At 48.8% G+C, this 19,172-nt stretch overlaps 1 protein-coding gene and 1 long non-coding RNA gene across 2 annotated transcripts in view; one reads left to right on the top strand and one right to left on the bottom strand.

Annotated features, from left to right (window-relative positions):
• Positions 1–19,172, bottom strand: part of LOC143766157 (gastrula zinc finger protein XlCGF66.1-like) — an 82,015-nt gene that overhangs the window by 7,709 nt on the left and 55,134 nt on the right. Inside the window, exons 2-4 of the mRNA XM_077253623.1 lie at positions 4,569–4,714; positions 4,291–4,470; positions 4,085–4,208 (exon numbers count right to left, since the gene is read on the bottom strand). Of these exons, the coding sequence (XP_077109738.1) occupies positions 4,085–4,208; positions 4,291–4,470; positions 4,569–4,646 (382 nt within the window). The 5' untranslated portion in view covers positions 4,647–4,714. The remainder of the gene's footprint in view (positions 1–4,084; positions 4,209–4,290; positions 4,471–4,568; positions 4,715–19,172) is intronic.
• Positions 5,881–16,306, top strand: LOC143766159 (uncharacterized). Its single transcript, XR_013213542.1, has 2 exons — positions 5,881–5,972; positions 15,114–16,306. It is a non-coding gene; the product is annotated as an uncharacterized LOC143766159 (long non-coding RNA).

The raw sequence follows: 19,172 nt of genomic DNA, 5'->3' as shown, positions 1-19,172 counted from the left end.
CCGTAACGGACATAGATGGACCCTGCATGGTTTCACTAATACATTGCTTGCAGTTTTTTAGGGTAGGAATCTGGGGGAGGTTGATCACACAACGAACACTGTTTATGTTTGGATTTTTGTTTCTTTTTGGCCTGGGGGAAAAATGTTGTGGAAAAGAGTGTCAGCTTAACAGGTAGAGGGTTTTTACACTCACCCAGTGAAGCTGTATGGTACCAGATCAGGTGGCCGAAACGCCGTTCTGGACCTTGAATCCGTGGCATCACTCTTACGGCTGACGTCCAAGGACTTCCTGCTGGCTGAATCACCCGCTGGGTCCACCGTCTTGCCTTAGGATGACATGTTGCATCGCCTGTGCGCCCGCAACCATCCCCATTTTTAAAGCATAAGATCCGGGGGTTTTTTTTCTAGTGGTGTACTGCGCATGCGCGAAACCGCGCTTTCCCCACCGCTGTGCTGTATGCCCCGCAAGTGCTAAGATCACTTCCGGGCAGGTAATGGAGCTTTTCATCGGACTGCGAATGCGCGGCCGCGTCTCACCTCGGCCCACGCTATGGAGCAGTGTTCCCGGCTGCTGCTGCTTCTGGCGACCGTGCGGCCGCCCCCGGAACCCCATATGCCGTCCGACGTCCCGGAGCTCTTTTTAGCCCGCACCTCACCGCAGCGCTCCTCAGTGAGACCGGGTGGCCTCTCCTGGATCCAGCCCTCACTGTGCCGGTCAGACGAGGGGGGGAGCCGTCTAAAGGAAACTCCCCCGACGCTGCATCTGGACCGCATCCCCTGCCGTTCCCGCAGAGACCGCACAGGCGGATGCCCCTGGCCCAGGTATGATCTTCTGAGAATCCAGAGAAACCTGTCCCCGGTGAACAGGAAATCTAAACTGAGGAGGAGAGGCGGACCGCCCCTTTTATTCTTCTGTAGGTTTCCTGTTCCTTGGGGCGGATCCCTATCTCTCCAGTAGGTGCTGTCGTGGCGAAGGGTAAAAAACAGACTTTCATCTCTATCGTCTTAAGTTTTCCATCCATATGACATTAGTTTTTTTCATTCATCAGCAAGGAATAACATTTAGGATATGTGCACATTGTCAGGAATTGGCAGCGCTTTGGATGCAGCACATGTCCACTATGTCCAAAGCACTGACGGCTTTTGAACGCAGGTGATTCCGCATGTGTTAATTGAACCGTGCGGAATCACCGAGTCCATTACATTATATGGGTGACATTTATCTTGTGGAGTCTCGCATGTACCCAAGATAAATTGACATGCTGAAGTCTGGAAAGATGCCACCGCATGTCCATCTCCGTGGGTGATCTGCAGGTGTCTCTGGCCGCATAGTGGAGATGGGATTTCTTAATCCCATCCACTATGCTGTAACATCTGGATGCTGCGGATGTACGGGGCGTCCAGCCCGTGGGAACGTACCCTTACAAATCCAAAAAACGTTTCATACATGTTAAGCCGGTTTCATACGTCCTGATATCTCTGGTACTGGAAAAAAAACTGTACCAGAGACGACAGTGTCCATGAGTGTAATACTTGGAGCACATGTGTGGCAACCATGTGCCTCATCAGTACCACATGTACGGCCCCAGGGAAGAAGCGTTACAGTAAGCACTGTTCTCAGGCGCTGGAGACTGCTCTCATCATTCTTCCCTGCTCTGACGGTGATCACAGGAGAATGATGAGAGTTATATTCCAGTGATAACAATAACAGCAGATGGCGGCTGATGGGACTATTAACCTCATCAGCCTACACCTGTTGCCTCTAATAAAAGTGACATCAGGAGTGGCTGCCTGTGCTATAAATCAGTGCTCCCCAACTCCAGTGCTTACGGCCAACCAACAGATCATGTTTTCAAGATTTCCTTTGTATTGCACATGTAATGCAATTATCACCTGGGCATTACTAAAGAAATCCTTAAAACATGACCTGTTGGTGGGCTTTGAGGACTGGAGTTGGGGAACACTACTATAAATAAATAAAAAATCTTTCTGTCCCATGCTATAATTCGTGTCTGGGGGATATATAGTTTTCAACCTGGACGGTGCCAAGATTTGACCGTCCAGGCTGAGAACTACTGGTGAATGAGCTGCTACGAGTGCAGCATAATTGAGCAGCAGTGACATCTTCGTGGTTACCTCCGGTCAGTGAGGCTGCGTTCCCAGTCGGGCTGAACTGCAGTGAACTGACAAAGTTATCAGGCTTCTCACGTCTTCTCACCCTTCTACCTGCACCACTGACCCTATTCCCTCTCACTTCCTTCAGTGCCTCTCGCCGGCTGTCACCAAAAACGTAACTAAAATACGTAACCTCTCTGATTCATCCGTTATCTTTCCCTCCTTCAAACACATCAGCATACATACATTAGTTACAAAAAACATCCCTTGACCAGATCTGCGCTGCTAACTACAGACATATCTTTAAACTCCTCTTTATTTCTAAACTCCTGGAATGCTTGGTCCACTATCGTCTAGTGTGTTATATCTCAGATATCTCTGACCCTTTACAATTCAGTTTCCGCCCTTTACAGTCTACAGAAACCGCACTTACTAAAGTCTCTAATAATCTACTAAAATAAAAATCTAATGGACACTACTCTCTACTGATTCTCCTGGTTCTCTCTGCAGCATTTGATACAGTGAGTCACCTTCTCACTATGCTCCGCGCTATTGTCATCAATGATACTGCTCTCGTTTTTCCTCCTACCAATCTGACAGCTCCTTTGATGTACCAATTACTGGCTTTTCTTCCCCTCCTCCTCACCTCACTGACGTTATTGGACAAACCATATGCAGATTCGCTTTTCAGTACCATCTCTGATGCTGATGATACCAAATTATACACTTCTCTTTACATCACCCAAACATTACTACAAAATATCAACGATTATCTGTCATCTCTAACTTTAATTATGTCTTTCCTCTAACACCGAATTTGTCAAACTGAACTCCTTGTATTTTCCCCCTCTACTACTCTATCTAAACCAATATTACCATTTCCATGTCTGGTTTCACCACAATTTCCAAGCAGAATGCCCGATCACTTGAGGTTACATTTGACTCAGATCTTTCTTTTACTACCTATATCCGATCATTCACTTGCTCATGTCACCTGTATCTCAAAAATATCTCTAAAATTTGAAATTTCCTTACAATTTGTCTGTTCAAAAATTCTTATTGTTGCTCATAATACAAGAAAAATATATCTTTGTACCGTGTTAGCCAGTAGATTGAAAAATATTAATATTTGAGAGTCCTCAGTGGTTAGCCATTAAAAGGTAACAAATAGCCAGTTTTTGACACGACTCAGGTCTCTTCATCAGGCATGGTATAACACAAAATCACTTTTTACTCTGGTTGACCTTCCGCTACTGGATACAATATAAACTTATTATCCTCACTCTCTAAGCTCTTTACAGTTAAGCGCCATCCAACATCTTCTGCCTCATCTGTCTACCACCCTCGCTATGCTCTCTATTTCACTAATGACCTAAGACTAACAACCTTAACAATCTGAACCTCCTTCTGCTTTCTCCAAAACGTCTCCTGTGCTGCACTAGGTCTCGAGTGAACTACTATAGACAATTTGATTAATTACCAGTATCAAACTAACTATTTCCTCTTTGTCCTTATTACATTTTCCCCAGATACTGGTCTTATCTGTTTTTACACCCTCCATACACTTAGTAGCACTCTGTGCTGGTGACCAGTTCATGCAGCGTTATTTGAATACCCTTCAAATTAATGTTTGTTAAATTAACCTCTGGTGGTTTCATCTATTTCCTCATAGATTGTAAGACTGTGAGTAGGGCCCTCACTTCTCTTGGTGTGTGTAGAATTATGTGTTACTCTGTCATATCTTTATTGTCTGTACAAGTCCCCTAATGAATTGTAAAATACTGTGGAATATGTTGGTGCAATAGAAATAAAAAAAATATAATTATTATTTTAGCCATCACAAAATGATGTAAACAAATTTACAGACTCATTATATAGGTTTAGAGAACCTGGGTGTTTGAAAATTCTGTAAAACTAGCTTTACTTCAGCATTTATTATTAAAGAAGTAAATTTATTCATATCAATTACCTGGTGATGTGAGGCGCTGGGGAACCTCCACAATTACATCCTTGTACAGATCTTTGTGTTCTTCTAAATACTCCCACTCCTCCTTGGAGAAATAGACGGCGACATCCTGACACCTTATAGGAACCTGACACATACAATGATACATAATCACCCCGATCCCTCCATAGCGTTACTGTAATATGTCCCATCATTCCCAGCAGCGTCACCTCTCCAGTCAGCAGCTGAATCATGATGTTGGTGAGTTCTAGGATTTTCAGATCATTGATGTCCTCATGTATCAGGGGGTGAGGTGAAGGCCCCGTGATTGGGCTCAGGGGACTTTCAAATCCCTCAGACACAGGGGCCTGACAGCGCTCACTAGAGGTCTTCTTCACTACTGTGTAATCCTGTTTATGGAGAGACACATTAATAAATCTCACTACAGACATTTCCAGAGTCCTCACCTCTCCAGTTTTGTCCATCTGCTATTCCCTTGATCTCTCACCTCTCCAGTAAGCTGGAAGAGGATCTCTAGGGTGAGGTTTAACAGCCTCTTTGCCATCTCTTTCCTGCCACTATCCATGCTTGACAGGTCAGTCAGGAAAATTCTTATAGAAGATCTTCCCCGAAAGGATCCGATATTGTAGGGACCTAAATGGGAAGAAGATGATGATGTAACGTCATAAAGATCCCATGTAATAACAAAATTACTAGAGATAATAAGGGGAAACAAATGAGGAGATACAACATGTAGAGGTTTCTTTTCTCATGAAATATAATATGAAGGCAGTTCCTACCTGAAAAAGACGGATATTTCTGAAAATTTTGTCCGACAGAGCACATCATTAAAGTTAGAAGGGTGGTCTGAAGTCAAAATAAATTTCATACTGAATCCTCATATATTTAGTGCCGTAATCTAAGCTATTTTCTAATATACCTGTATTAAAAACTCCCGGCCATTCTCTAACTACATTATCTAACAGCTATTCTATTATTTCCAATTTCCTGTGTGATGAAATGAAGCACAGAGGAAATGGCCTCAGGACAGAAAAGAACGCTGAGGAGATGGCCTGAGGTCAGAGAGGAATGCTGAGGAGATGGCCTGAGGTCAGAGAGGAGCGCTGAGGAGATGGCCTGAGGTCACAGAGGAACACTGAGAAGGCCTAAGGTCACAGAGGCACGCTGAGGAGATGGCCTAAGGTCACAGAGGCATGCTGAGGAGATGGCCTAAGGTCACAGAGGCACGCTGAGGAGATGGCCTAAGGTCACAGAGGAACACTGAGGAGATGGCCTAAGGTCACAGAGGAACACTGAGGAGATGGCCTGCGGTCAGAGAGGAACACTGAGGAGATGGCCTGAGGTCAGAGAGGAACACTGAGGAGATGGCCTGAGGTCAGAGAGGAACACTGAGGAGAAGGCCTGAGTGTGGACTTATCAGAAAAAGAACTTAGATGTGACATATGATGGGAATATTGACAAAATGTTAATGGAGCTCATTATAGTCAGGGAGGACAGCCAGACTCAGCTGGTGTGTGTCTAATAATGAATCTGCCCCAGCTGTTTCCTGTTCCTGCACTCACCACAATCTGTCCCTCTCATCTTTTATAGTTGACAGATATCTATATACACATGGCAGAGCTGGGGGGGCACTATCTCCGGGAATGGAGGGGTTACTGCCCCCTGTGCCCAGTAATGGTGAATCTACAGCACCTACCTCCACCTGCAGAGCCGCACACCACATATATGGCGGTAAATGATAGAGTGTATGGGCTCCTTCCAGGTGTGACGTCATTTTCGGGGGGGTGTCCTATCGGGAGGGGGCGTGTTCTGAGTTCACATCATGGGCGTATTCTTTTTACCAAGGCGGCAAATGAAAGCAGCATGATGACAGCTTGTGGACGCCATGGAGGTTAGTGGTTTCAGGGTGAAAAAATGCTACTTGCTGATCGCTATTGGGGGAGGCCCTGCGGTGGTCGACCTACTTGTCTGTGTGTGGGGTGACCTGTGGTGGGATTTTGGGGATCTCCGCTGCTGCTGGCTATTGTGGGGGACCCCTGCGGAGGGATTTTGGGGCGCTCCGCTGCTGCTGGCTATTGTGGGGGACCCCTGTGGTGGGATTTTGGGGGGCTCCGCTGCTGCTGGCTATTGTGGGAGACCCCTGGGGTGGGATTTTGGGGGGCTCCACTGCTGCTGGCTATTGTGGGGGACCCCTGTGGTGGGATTTTGGGGGGCTCTGCTGCTGCTGGCTATTGTGGGGGACCCCTGTGGTGGGATTTTGGGGGGCTCCGCTGCTGCTGGCTATTTTGGGGGCTCCGCTGCTGTTGGCTATTGTGGGGACCGCTGTGGTGGGATTTGGGGGGGCTCCGCTGCTGCTGGCTATTGTGAGGGACCCCTGTGGTGGGATTTTGGGGGGCTCCGCTGCTGCTGGCTATTGTGGGGGACCCCTGTGGTGGGATTTTGGGGGGCTCCGCTGCTGCTGGCTATTGTGGGGGATCCCTGGGGTGGGATTTTGGGGGCTCCGCTGCTGCTGGCTATTGTGGGGGACCCCTGGGGTGGGATTTTGGGGGGCTCCGCTGCTGCTGGCTATTGTGGGGGACCCCTGGGGTGGGATTTTGGGGGGCTCCACTGCTGCTGGCTATTGTGGGGGACCCCTGGGGTGGGATTTTGGGGGGCTCCGCTGCTGCTGGCTATTGTGGGGGACCCCTGGGTGGCATTTTGGGGGGCTCCGCTGCTGCTGGCTATTGTGGGGGACCCCTGGGTGGGATTTGGGGGGGCTCCGCTGCTGCTGGCTATTGTGGGGGACCCCTGGGGTGGCACTTTGGGGGCTCCTCTGCTGCTGGCTATTGTGGGGGCCCCTGGGTGGCATTTTGGGGGGCTCCGCTGCTGCTGGCTATTGTGGGGGACCCCTGGGGTGGGATTTTGGGGGGCTCCGCTGCTGCTGGGTATTGTGGGGGACCCCTGGGGTGGGATTTTGGGGGGCGCCGCTGCTGCTGGCTATTGTGGGGGACCCCTGGGTGGCATTTTGGGGGCTCCGCTGCTGCTGGCTATTGTGGGGGACCCCTGGGGTGGGATTTTGGGGGGCGCCGCTGCTGCTGGCTATTGTGGGGGACCCCTGGGTGGCATTTTGGGGGCTCCGCTGCTGCTGGCTATTGTGGGGGACTGCTGGGGTGGCATTTTGGGGGGCTCCGCTGCTGCTGGCTATTGTGGGAGACCCCTGTGGTGAGATTTTGGGGAGACCTGCTGCTGCTGGCTATTGTGGGATTTTTTTTGGAGGAGGGACTGCTGCTGGCTGTTGTGGTGGACCCCTGTGGTAGGCGACCTGCTTGTGTGAGGGGGGCGACCTGCTGCAGGCTATTGGGGGACCCCTGATCTGCTTGTGGGGGGCGACCTGCTGCATGCTATTGGGGGTGACCCATTTTAGTGGGGGGCAACCTGCTGCTGGCAATTGGGGGGACCCCTGTGGTGGGATTTGGGGGTGACCTGCTGCTTATGGGGTGACCTGTTTGGGGTGGGAGACCAGCTGCTGGCTATTGGGGTGACCCCTATGGTGGGAACCCTGTGGTCTGATTTGGGGGTGACCTGCTTGCGGGGGACCCCTTTTAGTGGGGTCGACCTGCTTGTGGAGGGGTGACCTGCTGATGGCTATTGATGGGCCCCTGTGGTGGAGTTTGGGGGTGACCTGCTGGCTATTGGGGGGGACCCCTGTGGTGGGGTTTGGAGGTGATGTGCTGCTTACAGGGTGGACCCCTTTTAGTGGGGGCGACCTGCTGGCTATTGGGGGGACCCCTGTGGTGGGGTTTGAGGGCGACATGCTTGTGGTCGTGTTTTGGGAGGGCGTGACCTGCTGTCTATTGGGGGGACCCTTGTGGTGGGATGTGGGGGGGGCGACCTGCTTGTGGGGGGGGGGGAAACCTGCTGCAAGCTATTGGGGGACCCCTGTGGTGGGATGTGGGGGTGACCTGCTTGTGGTGGGATGTGGGGAGGCGACCTGCATGTGAGGGGTGACCTGCTGCAGGCTATTGGGGGGACCCCTGTGGTGAGATTTGAGGGCGACCTGCTTGTGGGGTGCGACCTGCTTGTCGTTGAATGTGGGGAGGTGACCTGCTTGTCGTTGAATGTGGGGAGGCGACCTGCTTGTCGTGGAATGTGGGGAGGCGACCTGCTTGTCGTGGAATGTGGGGAGGCGACCTGCTTGTCGTGGAATGTGGGGAGGCGACCTGCTTGTCGTGGAATGTGGGGAGGCAACCTGCTTGTCGTGGAATGTGGGGAGGCGACCTGCTTGTTGTGGAATGTGGGGAGGCGACCTGCTTCTGGCTATTGGGGGGGATCCCGTGGTGGGATTTGGGGACGACCTGCTGCTTATGGATGGAACCCTTTTATTGGGGGGTGACCTGCTGCTTACTGGGGGATCCTTTTTATTGGGGGGCGACCTGCTTATAGGTTGGGTTTGGGGGGGAGGCTGAAGAGGGTTTAAGCTGGGTGGGGAGTGGACATATGAAGGGGGTGTGTGCTGGGTGGGGGGGTTGGACGTCCAACGGGGGTGTGTGCTGGGTGGGGGGGTCCACGTCCGATGGGGGTTTGTGCTGGGTGGGGGGGTCCACGTCCGATGGGGCTTTGTGCTGGGTGGGGGGTCTGCATCTGGGGGTTTGTGTGGGTGGAGGTCCACATCTGGGGGTTTGTGCTGGGTGGGGGGGTCCGCGTCCGATGGGGGTTTGTGGAGGTTGGACGTCTGATGGGGGTTGGACTTCAGATGGCGGTTTGTGGGGGTTTGACGTCCGATGGGGGTTTGACGTCCGATGGGGGTTTGACGTCCGATGGGGGCTGGACATCCGATGGGGGTTTGTGGGGGTTGGACATCCGATGAGGGTTTAAGCTGGGGTGGCATTCGATTAGGGGGTGTCTGATGGGATTTATGGTTGGGGCAGGGGGCGTCATATTTGGATTTACGCTTGAGGGGAGGGAATGTCTGGTGGGCTTTGGATTTATCCTGTGGGGTCCGCTGGTTTATGTGAGGTGGAGGTTTCTGACTGGGGGAGCGAGGTTATGCTGTGTGGCCCTCTGGTTGATGTGGGGGGGCTAATGCTTGATTGGGGTACAGAAAAAAAAATGGATGTATGCTGCTTATGCTATGCAAAAAAAAAAATTTAGGTATTTCCCTGTAGAGTAGGCTACACTGTCATGATTCCCAATGGCAGGGAATTAAACACATAACACGGGAAAATACAGGACGAGCTCTAGGGTGATGGAACCTGAGCTGACCGCGATCCTGAACCTCAACACTCATCTAACAGCAGCCGGGGAACGTTCCTGGGGGGACTCTAGACGTCTCGCGCCAGCCGGAGATCTAGCTACCCCTATCAGAAGAATAATAGACCTGTCTTGCCTCCAGAGAAATATTCCCACAGAAATAGCAGCCCCCCACATATAATGACGGTGAAATGAGAGGAAGGCACAAACGTAGTTATGAAAATAGATTCAGCAAAATGAGGCCCGCTTAAGCTAGATAGCAGAGGATACAAAAGGTGAACTGCGCGGTCAGCTAAAAATCCTGCAAAATACCATCCTGAAATTACTTGAACTCATGTGCCAACTCATGGTACATGAGTGGTAATTTCAGCCCACTAGAGCAACCAGCAACAGAGAATTACATATCTGCAAGCTGGACTAAAAGCATGAAAGCAAACATGAAACAGGGGAATCAGACTTAGCTTGTCCTGAAGGCTTTAGGAGCAGGTAGCAAAGGTAACAGAGACACACTGATACATTGATAGCCGGCAAGGGAATGACAGGAAAGCCAGGTTAAATAGGAAACACCCAGCCTCTGATGGACAGGTGGAAACCAGAGGCCGCAACCCACCAAAGTCACCCAGTACCAGTTGTAACCACCAGAGGGAGCCCAAAAACAGAATCCACAACAGTACCCCCCCCCTTGAGGAGGGGTCACCGAACCCTCACGAGAACCCCCAGGGCGATCAGGAAGAGCTCTATGGAAGGCGCGGACCAAATCAGTCGCATGAACATCAGAGGCGACCACCCAGGAATTATCCTCCTGACCATAACCCTTCCACTTAACCAAATACTGGAGTTTACGTCTGGAAACACGAGAATCCAAGATCTTCTCAACAACATACTCCAATTCTCCCTCCACCAGCACCGGAGCAGGAGGCTCAACCGAAGGAACAACGGGCACCTCATACCTCCGCAATAACGACCGATGGAACACATTATGAATAGCAAACGATGCTGGGAGATCCAAACGAAAAGATACAGGGTTAAGAATCTCCAAGATCTTATAAGGACCGATGAACCGAGGCTTGAACTTAGGAGAAGATACCTTCATAGGGACAAAAGGAGAAGACAACCACACCAAGTCCCCAACACGAAGCCGGGGACCCACGCGGCGACGGCGATTAGCAAACTGCTGAGCCTTCTCCTGAGACAACTTCAAATTGTCCACCACCTGATTCCAAATCTGATGTAGCCTGTCCACCACCACGTCCACTCCAGGACAATCTGAAGGCTCCACCTGACCAGAGGAAAAACGAGGATGAAACCCCGAATTACAAAAGAAAGGAGAAACCAAAGTAGCAGAACTAGCCCGATTATTAAGGGCAAATTCGTCCAGTGGCAAAAAGGCAACCCAATCATCTTGATCAGCAGAAACAAAACACCTTAAATAAGTTTCCAAGGTCTGATTAGTTCGCTCTGTCTGGCCATTCGTCTGAGGATGGAATGCAGACGAGAAAGACAAACTAATGCCCATCTTAGCACAAAACGTCCGCCAAAATCTAGACACAAACTGGGATCCTCTGTCAGAAACGATATTCTCCGGAATCCCATGCAAACGAACCACGTTCTGAAAAAATAAAGGAACCAACTCAGAGGAGGAAGGCAACTTAGGCAAGGGTACCAAATGAACCATCTTAGAAAAGCGGTCACACACAACCCAGATAACGGACATTTTCTGTGAGACAGGGAGATCTGAAATAAAATCCATGGAAATGTGCGTCCAAGGCCTCTACGGGATAGGCAAGGATAACAACAACCCACTGGCCCGAGAACAGCAAGGCTTAGCCCGAGCACACACTTCACAAGACTGCACAAAGGTGCGCACATCCCTTGACAAGGAAGGCCACCAAAAAGACCTGGCCACCAAGTCTCTAGTACCAAATATTCCAGGATGACCAGCCAACACAGAAGAATGGACCTCGGAGATGACTCTACTGGTCCAATCATCCGGAACAAACAGTCTTTCTGGTGGACAACGATCAGGTTTATCCGCCTGAAACTCCTGCAATGCACGTCGCAAGTCTGGGGAGACGGCGGACAATATTACCCCATCCCTAAGGATACCAGTAGGCCCAGAGTCTCCAGGAGAGTCAGGCACAAAACTCCTGGAAAGAGCATCCGCCTTCACATTCTTTGAACCTGGCAGGTATGAAACCACAAAATTGAAACGAGAAAAGAATAACGACCAACGAGCCTGTCTAGGATTCAGACGCCTGGCAGACTCAAGGTAAATCAGATTTTTGTGATCAGTCAAGACCACCACACGATGTCTAGCACCCTCAAGCCAATGACGCCACTCCTCAAATGCCCACTTCATGGCCAAAAGCTCCCGATTACCCACATCATAATTGCGCTCGGCGGGCGAGAATTTTCTAGAAAAGAACGCACATGGCTTCATCACCGAACCATCGGAACTTCTCTGTGACAAAACCGCCCCCGCTCCAATCTCGGAAGCATCAACCTCAACCTGAAAAGGAAGTGAAACATCTGGTTGACATAACACAGGAGCAGAAGAAAACCGGCGCTTAAGTTCCTGAAAGGCCTCCACAGCCGTAGGAGACCAATTAGCAACATCAGCACCCTTTTTAGTCAAATCAGTCAAAGGTTTAACAACACTGGAAAAATTAGTAATGAACCGACGATAAAAATTAGCAAAACCCAAAAACTTCTGAAGACTCTTAACAGATGTAGGTTGTGTCCAGTCACAAATCGCCTGAACCTTGACGGGACCCATCTCAATAGTAGAAGGAGAAAAAATGTACCCCAAAAAAGAAATCTTCTGGACTCCGAAGAGACACTTTGAGCCCTTCACAAACAGAGAATTGGCCCGCAGGACTTGAAACACCTTCCTGACCTGTAGAACATAAGACTCCCAGTCATCAGAAAACACCAAAATATCATCCAAATACACAATCATAAACTTATCCAGATATTCACGGAAAATATTGTGCATAAAGGACTGAAAGACTGAAGGAGCATTAGAAAGTCCAAAAGGCATTAGCAAATACTCAAAATGGCCCTCAGGCGTATTAAATGCGGTTTTCCACTCATCACCCTGCTTTATCCGCACAAGATTATACGCACCGCGAAGATCTATCTTAGTGAACCACCTAGCCCCCTTAATGCGAGCAAACAAATCAGTCAATAATGGCAATGGATACTGATATTTGACTGTAATCTTATTCACAAGGCGATAATCTATACAAGGCCTCAGGGAACCGTCTTTTTTAGCCACGAAAAAAAACCCTGCTCCCAGAGGGGACGAAGATGGACGAATATGTCCCTTTTCCAAGGACTCCTTAATATAATTCCGCATAGCAGTATGCTCTGGTACTGACAGATTAAATAAACGACCCTTAGGGAACTTACTGCCAGGAATTAATTCTATAGCACAGTCACAATCCCTATGAGGAGGGAGCGAATTGAGCTTAGGCTCCTCAAACACATCCCGATAGTCAGACAAAAACGCAGGGACCTCAGAAGGAGTAGATGAAGCGATTGAAATCAGAGGTGCATTATCATGAACCCCCTGACATCCCCAGCTTAACACAGACATTGTTTTCCAATCCAGGACTGGATTATGAGTTTGTAACCATGGCAGACCAAGCACTAGTACATCATGTAAATTATACAGTACAAGGAAGCGAATCACCTCCTGATGAACGGGAGTCATGCGCATGGTCACTTGTGTCCAGTACTGCGGTTTATTCATAGCCAATGGTGTAGAGTCAATTCCCTTCAAAGGAATAGGAACTTCCAGAGGCTCCAGACTAAAACCGCAGCGTTTGGCAAATGACCAATCCATAAGACTCAGGGCAGCGCCCGAATCCACATAGGCATCGACGGAAATGGATGAAAGTGAACAAATCAGAGTTACAGACAAAATGAACTTAGACTGCAGAGTACTAATGGCAAAAGATTTATCAACCTTTTTTGCGCGTTTAGAGCATGCTGATATAACATGAGCTGAATCACCACAATAAAAACACAATCCATTTTTCCGCCTATAATTTTGCCGTTCACTTCTGGACTGAATTCTATCACATTGCATAGTCTCAGGTGCCTGTTCAGAAGACACCGCCAACTGGTGCACAGGTTTGCGCTCCCGTAAACGCCGATCAATCTGAATGGCCATAGCCATAGACTCATTCAGACCTGTAGGCGCAGGGAACCCCACCATAATATCCTTAATGGCCTCAGAAAGACCATCTCTGAAGTTTGCAGCCAGGGCGCACTCATTCCACTGAGTAAGCACCGACCATTTCCGAAATTTTTGACAATATACTTCCGCTTCATCTTGCCCCTGAGAGAGGGCTAATAAAGCCTTTTCAGCCTGAATCTCCAGATTAGGTTCCTCATAGAGCAATCCCAGTGCCAGAAAAAACGCATCCACACTGAGCAATGCAGGATCCCCTGGAGCCAATGCAAATGCCCAATTCTGAGGGTCGCCCCACAGGAAAGATATTACAATCTTGACCTGCTGAGCAGGGTCTCCAGAGGAGCGAGATTTCAAAGAAAGAAACAATTTGCAATTGTTCCTGAAATTCAGGAAGGTAGATCTATCTCCAGAAAAAAACTCTGGGATAGGAATTCTAGGTTCAGACATAGGAGTGTGAACAACAAAATCCTGTATATTTTGAACTTTTGCAGCAAGATTATTCAGGCTGGAAGCCAAACTCTGGACATCCATGTTAAACAGCTAAGGTCAGAGCCATTCAAGGGTTAAGAGGAGGTAAGAAGCAGCTAGACAGCAATTAAGGGCTAGGCAGCAAAACTCTGAGGGAAAAAAAAAAAAAAATTCCCCTCAACACTTCTTTTTCTCCTGCTTCAGCCCAAACAATTAACACTTTGTGGGCCGGCTATACTGTCATGATTCCCAATGGCAGGGAATTAAACACATAACACGGGAAAATACAGGACGAGCTCTAGGGTGATGGAACCTGAGCTGACCGCGATCCTGAACCTCAACACTCATCTAACAGCAGCCGGGGAACATTCCTGGGAGGACTCTAGACGTCTCGCGCCAGCCGGAGATCTAGCTACCCCTATCAGAAGAATAATAGACCTGTCTTGCCTCCAGATAAATATTCCCACAGAAATAGCAGCCCCCCACATATAATGACGGTGAAATGAGAGGAAGGCACAAACGTAGTTATGAAAACAGATTCAGCAAAATGAGGCCCGCTTAAGCTAGATAGCGGAGGATACAAAAGGTGAACTGCGCGGTCAGCTAAAAATCCTGCAAAATACCATCCTGAAATTACTTGAACTCATGTGCCAACTCATGGTACATGAGTGGTAATTTCAGCCCACTAGAGCAACCAGCAACAGAGAATTACATATCTGCAAGCTGGACTAAAAGCATGAAAGCAAACATGAAACAGGGGAATCAGACTTAGCTTGTCCTGAAGGCTTTAGGAGCAGGTAGCAAAGGTAACAGAGACACACTGATACATTGATAGCCGGCAAGGGAATGACAGGAAAGCCAGGTTAAATAGGAAACACCCAGCCTCTGATGGACAGGTGGAAACCAGAGGCCGCAACCCACCAAAGTCACCCAGTACCAGTTGTAACCACCAGAGGGAGCCCAAAAACAGAATCCACAACACTACACCACCAACTGGCACGAAGCTAATCCGTTTTAGCTTAATGTCAGTAGGAGGCAGACATGGGTCTGGACCGCCCAGCCCAGTTTCTGACTTAGGTTTTGGGGTTTTTTTTATTAACGGCTTTCCTTTTTCTCTTTAATTGTTTTTTTCAGATATGGCTTTTGAGGGCGACAGTGGAATTGTCACTCTAATCTCCCACCTAGAATTGTCACTACCATATCATCTGTGGTCTACGAGGCAAGGCCCTAACACATCAAGTGTTTGTGGTTCCCCAGAGGACGGTCCATGCCACAAATCCCCCTACCCTCTCGCCCCCCCAGAGCCAGATAGAGTAGGGAGGGAAGATGAATCCGTTGTGTGCCAGCCGCCGAAAGGTCTGCGTCCAGGTTATTCCATGCCCATCTTCATCATCGGTCTGCGAAGAATGATGTGTGATCTTCAGGACAGGTATATCCTACCAGGCAGTGAGGGGGCTACTTTAAAAAAAAAATGGAAAGGACAGGACAAATATGTCCTAGTTTTCCCCAGAGCAATATGGACGTCTCCTGGGGAAACCTTCCTACTCATGCAGCCTCCATGTTTTCCAGAGGCTCCTGTGACCCTGCTCTTAAAATATCCAGGCTTCGGTCTAGGCCTTCTCTGGTGACCGGTCCACACCGCCAGTGCCCTGAACAATCATGCACGCCAACTTTCTAGTGCCTCCTACTCTTCGCCTATCAGTTTAAGAGTACTTCACTTCTGCAACAGAGGACTAAAGTCTGCCTCCCAAGAGATCTGCTTGGTTGTTTTGGAAATGTTCTGTCCAAAAAACCGACGGGACAACTCTCCGACCCGCCAGGAAAAGAAGAGACCTTCCTTTAGGCCAGCCCCCTCCTGGCATCCATGAACCCACCAGCACTGGTCTGCTAGGCCTGGATCTAGCAGACTCTCTTCGACATGATGGGGCTTTCCCACCTTAGATGTTTCTCAGGGTTGGCTGCCGTGTCCTTCACTATTCAAGGCCGGTATTATGGTCTCTGGTCCCAGACACCGAAACCTCGGACACCGGAGGCAGGCCTGGGGGGGGGGGGTAGATCCACATACCCTACCGACAGTTCTGCCCGCATGCACCAACAGCATATTACAGTTTTACAATACTGTAGAAATGCATACAATGAAACAAGCAAAGACATAAAGTTATTCAATGCAAAAAAATGCAGTTTTATAAAATTAGAAATGTTTCCAGATCGACTGTTAAAATGATATTTATCCAGTATTTCTATAAGTAAAAGTCTGAGATTTCTGTGGGAAATGGTAATTTGTTCCTCTTAAACCAGTTCTGAATGTAAATAAAACATTGCTCTGATTAAGTCTCCACATTGTATTTTAGCCTTTCATTTCATGTGTAGAGCAGGACAAGCCCATGATGTATCTGTGTAACACATGGAAGGTGCTATAATAACAGCCTTAGGCCGAAGACACACTGCTGCGAGATACGGCCGAGTCTCGCTGGTTAAAAGCAAGCTGTGGCACCTGCACTCCGGAGCGGAGCGTGCTGCTGCATAGCAATACATGGAGCTGCACGCTCCGCTCCGGAGTGCAGGTGCCACAGCTTGCTTTTAACCAGCGAGACTCGGCCGTATCTCGCAGCAGTGTGTCTCCGGCCTAAGGCTGGTTTCACACCAGCATTCGGCAGAGCTGCGGAAGTCAGCCTTCTTCCTCCGTTAAGGCTACTTTCACATTAGCGTTGTGTGACGCACGTCTCACTGCATTGTTTTGGAGAAAAAGCGCATCCTGCAAAGTTGCCCGCAGGATGCGTTTTTTTCTCCATAGACTTTCATTAGCGACGCATTGGGACGGATTGCCACACGTCGCATCCGTCGTGTTTTGGCGGACTGTCGGCACAAAAAAAAGTTCCATGTAACTTTTTTGGTGCGCCGAGTCCGCCATTTTCAACAGTGCATGCGCGACCGAAACTCCGCCCCCTCCTCCCCGGAACTCACAATGGGCCACAGATGCGTTGTAAAACTGCCTCCGCTGCCCACTTTGTGCTACATAAAACACACAGTACGTCGGGCTGACGGTTTGCGACGGCCTGTACCGACGGACTAGTGTGAAAGTAGCCTAAGCCCCGCTCACTGCCACACCTCTTCCTTCAGTTCCGCCTATGTCTGCATGCGTCCTGCACACCCTATCGTTAATATTGGGTACGCAGGCCAAGCGGATGCCTCCGCATGCGTTGTTTTAACGCTGCGCCGACCGCAATAAAATGCAACATGTTGTGTTCGACGCAGTTCAACGCATCGTTAAAATGAGGCATGCCTGCGTACCCAATGTTAAAGATAGGGGACGCATGCAGACTTAGGCGGAGCTGAAGGAAGAGGTGCAGCAGTGGACAGGGCTTAACGGAGGAAGAAGGCTGCCAAACGCTGAAGTGAAACCTGCCTGAGACAGGTAAACCACTTTTGAAACAATGTTCACTTGTACAAGCTCTTACCCCCTTAGTGGCGGGGCCAATTTTTTAAAATCTGACCAGTGTCACTTTATATAGTAATAACTCTGGAATGCTTCAACATCCCATTGATTTTGAGATTAATTTTTTTTTTCGGGACATATTAGACTTTATGATAATGGTAAACTTGTGTTGATATGTTTTGCTTTAATTTGTAAAAAAATCAGAAATTTTACAAATTTAAAACATAGAAATTTTGAATGATTTTCCCTTTAAGGCCGGAGTCACACTAGAGAGGAATACGGACGAGTGCTATGCGAGAAAAAAAAATCGCATAGCACTCGGACCAATGTTAATCTCCCATCACTTTTTTTTTTTTTCACGGCCGTATTATATGTGTGAGTGAAATTGCAGTATGCTGCGATTTGCACCGTATATCAGCCGAGACTCGCCAATGAAAGTCTATTTGTGCAAGAAAAACTCGCACCACACGGGCCATCAGTGTGACTTGCGAGAAATACACAACGGTGTCCTTTGAAAGGCCGTCAATTCAGGTGCAGTGTACAGTAATATCACACTGACAGGTTACAATAGATTAGATATATACACACAGTATAGGTGTATATAAAATCTAGAGAGATACACTACAGACCAAAAGTTCTGTGCTTTGGTCTGATGAGTCCAAATTGAGATCTTTGGTTCCAATCACCGCATCTTTGGGCGACGCAGAAAAGGTGAACGGATGGACTCTACATGCCTGGTTCCCACCGTGAAGCATGGAGGAGGAGGTGTGATGGTGTGGGGGTGCTTTGCTGGTGACACCGTTGGGGATTTATTCAAAATTGAAGGCATACTGAACCAGCATGGCTACCACAGCATCTTGCAGCGGCTTGCTATTCCATCTGGTTTGAGTTTAGTTGGACCATCATTTATTTTTCAATAGGACAATGACCCCAAACACACCTCCAGGCTGTGTAAGGGCTATTTGACCAAGAAGGAGAGTGATGGGGTGCTACGCCAGATGTCCTGGCCTCCACAGTCACCAGACCTGAACCCAATCGACATGGTTTGGGGTGAGCTGGACCGCAGAGTGAAGGCAAAAAGGGCCAACAAATGCTAAGCATCTCTGGGAACTCCTTCAAGATTGTTGGAAGACCATTTCCGGTGACCAGGGCCGGCTCCAGGTTTTCATGGGCCCTTGGGCGACAGAACCTCAGTGGGCCCCCTTGTGGAGCAAATCATGTGGCGACAGTAAAACAGCAGGGACCACAGAGACCCAAATATTTTATTTAGAAAAAAACTATGTAAACTTTATAAAAACACTAGTGCAAAATAGAGAAAGTGCAATATATCAGGGAAACTTTTGATAAATTTGCTTCTCTGTAAGTTGTAAAAGACTTTTTTGACTTTTTTGTAAAAGACATTCAAAGACTGCCGCAAGGAACACGGACATGCTGCGATCTTAAAAGAAGCGCCACATGTCCGGAGTCGCAGGGCCGCCGGGTGCGTGTTACCACGCATAGCGGAGACGGGATTTCATAAAATCCCCTTCACTATGCTGGAACATCTGGACGCTGCGTGTTTGACGCTGTGGCCCCACGCAGCGTCAAACACGCAGCGTTTACTTAACGTGGACACATACCCTAACCGTTCCCATCACCAGATCACACATCTAGCCGGCAGCTTTTGTTTTGGCCAAAAGATTTTGTAAGCCGCCACCATAACACGGTAGACTCTTTTGGTGAGGCCCTACTCTGCTGTAACCTATTAAATATTTGTT

This window comes from Ranitomeya variabilis, chromosome 4 (assembly GCF_051348905.1).
Source record: "Ranitomeya variabilis isolate aRanVar5 chromosome 4, aRanVar5.hap1, whole genome shotgun sequence".
NCBI classification, from domain to species: Eukaryota; Metazoa; Chordata; class Amphibia; order Anura; family Dendrobatidae; genus Ranitomeya; species Ranitomeya variabilis.
The sequence above is the reverse complement of the archived record's forward strand: the minus strand, read 5'-3'. Positions and strand labels throughout refer to the sequence as shown.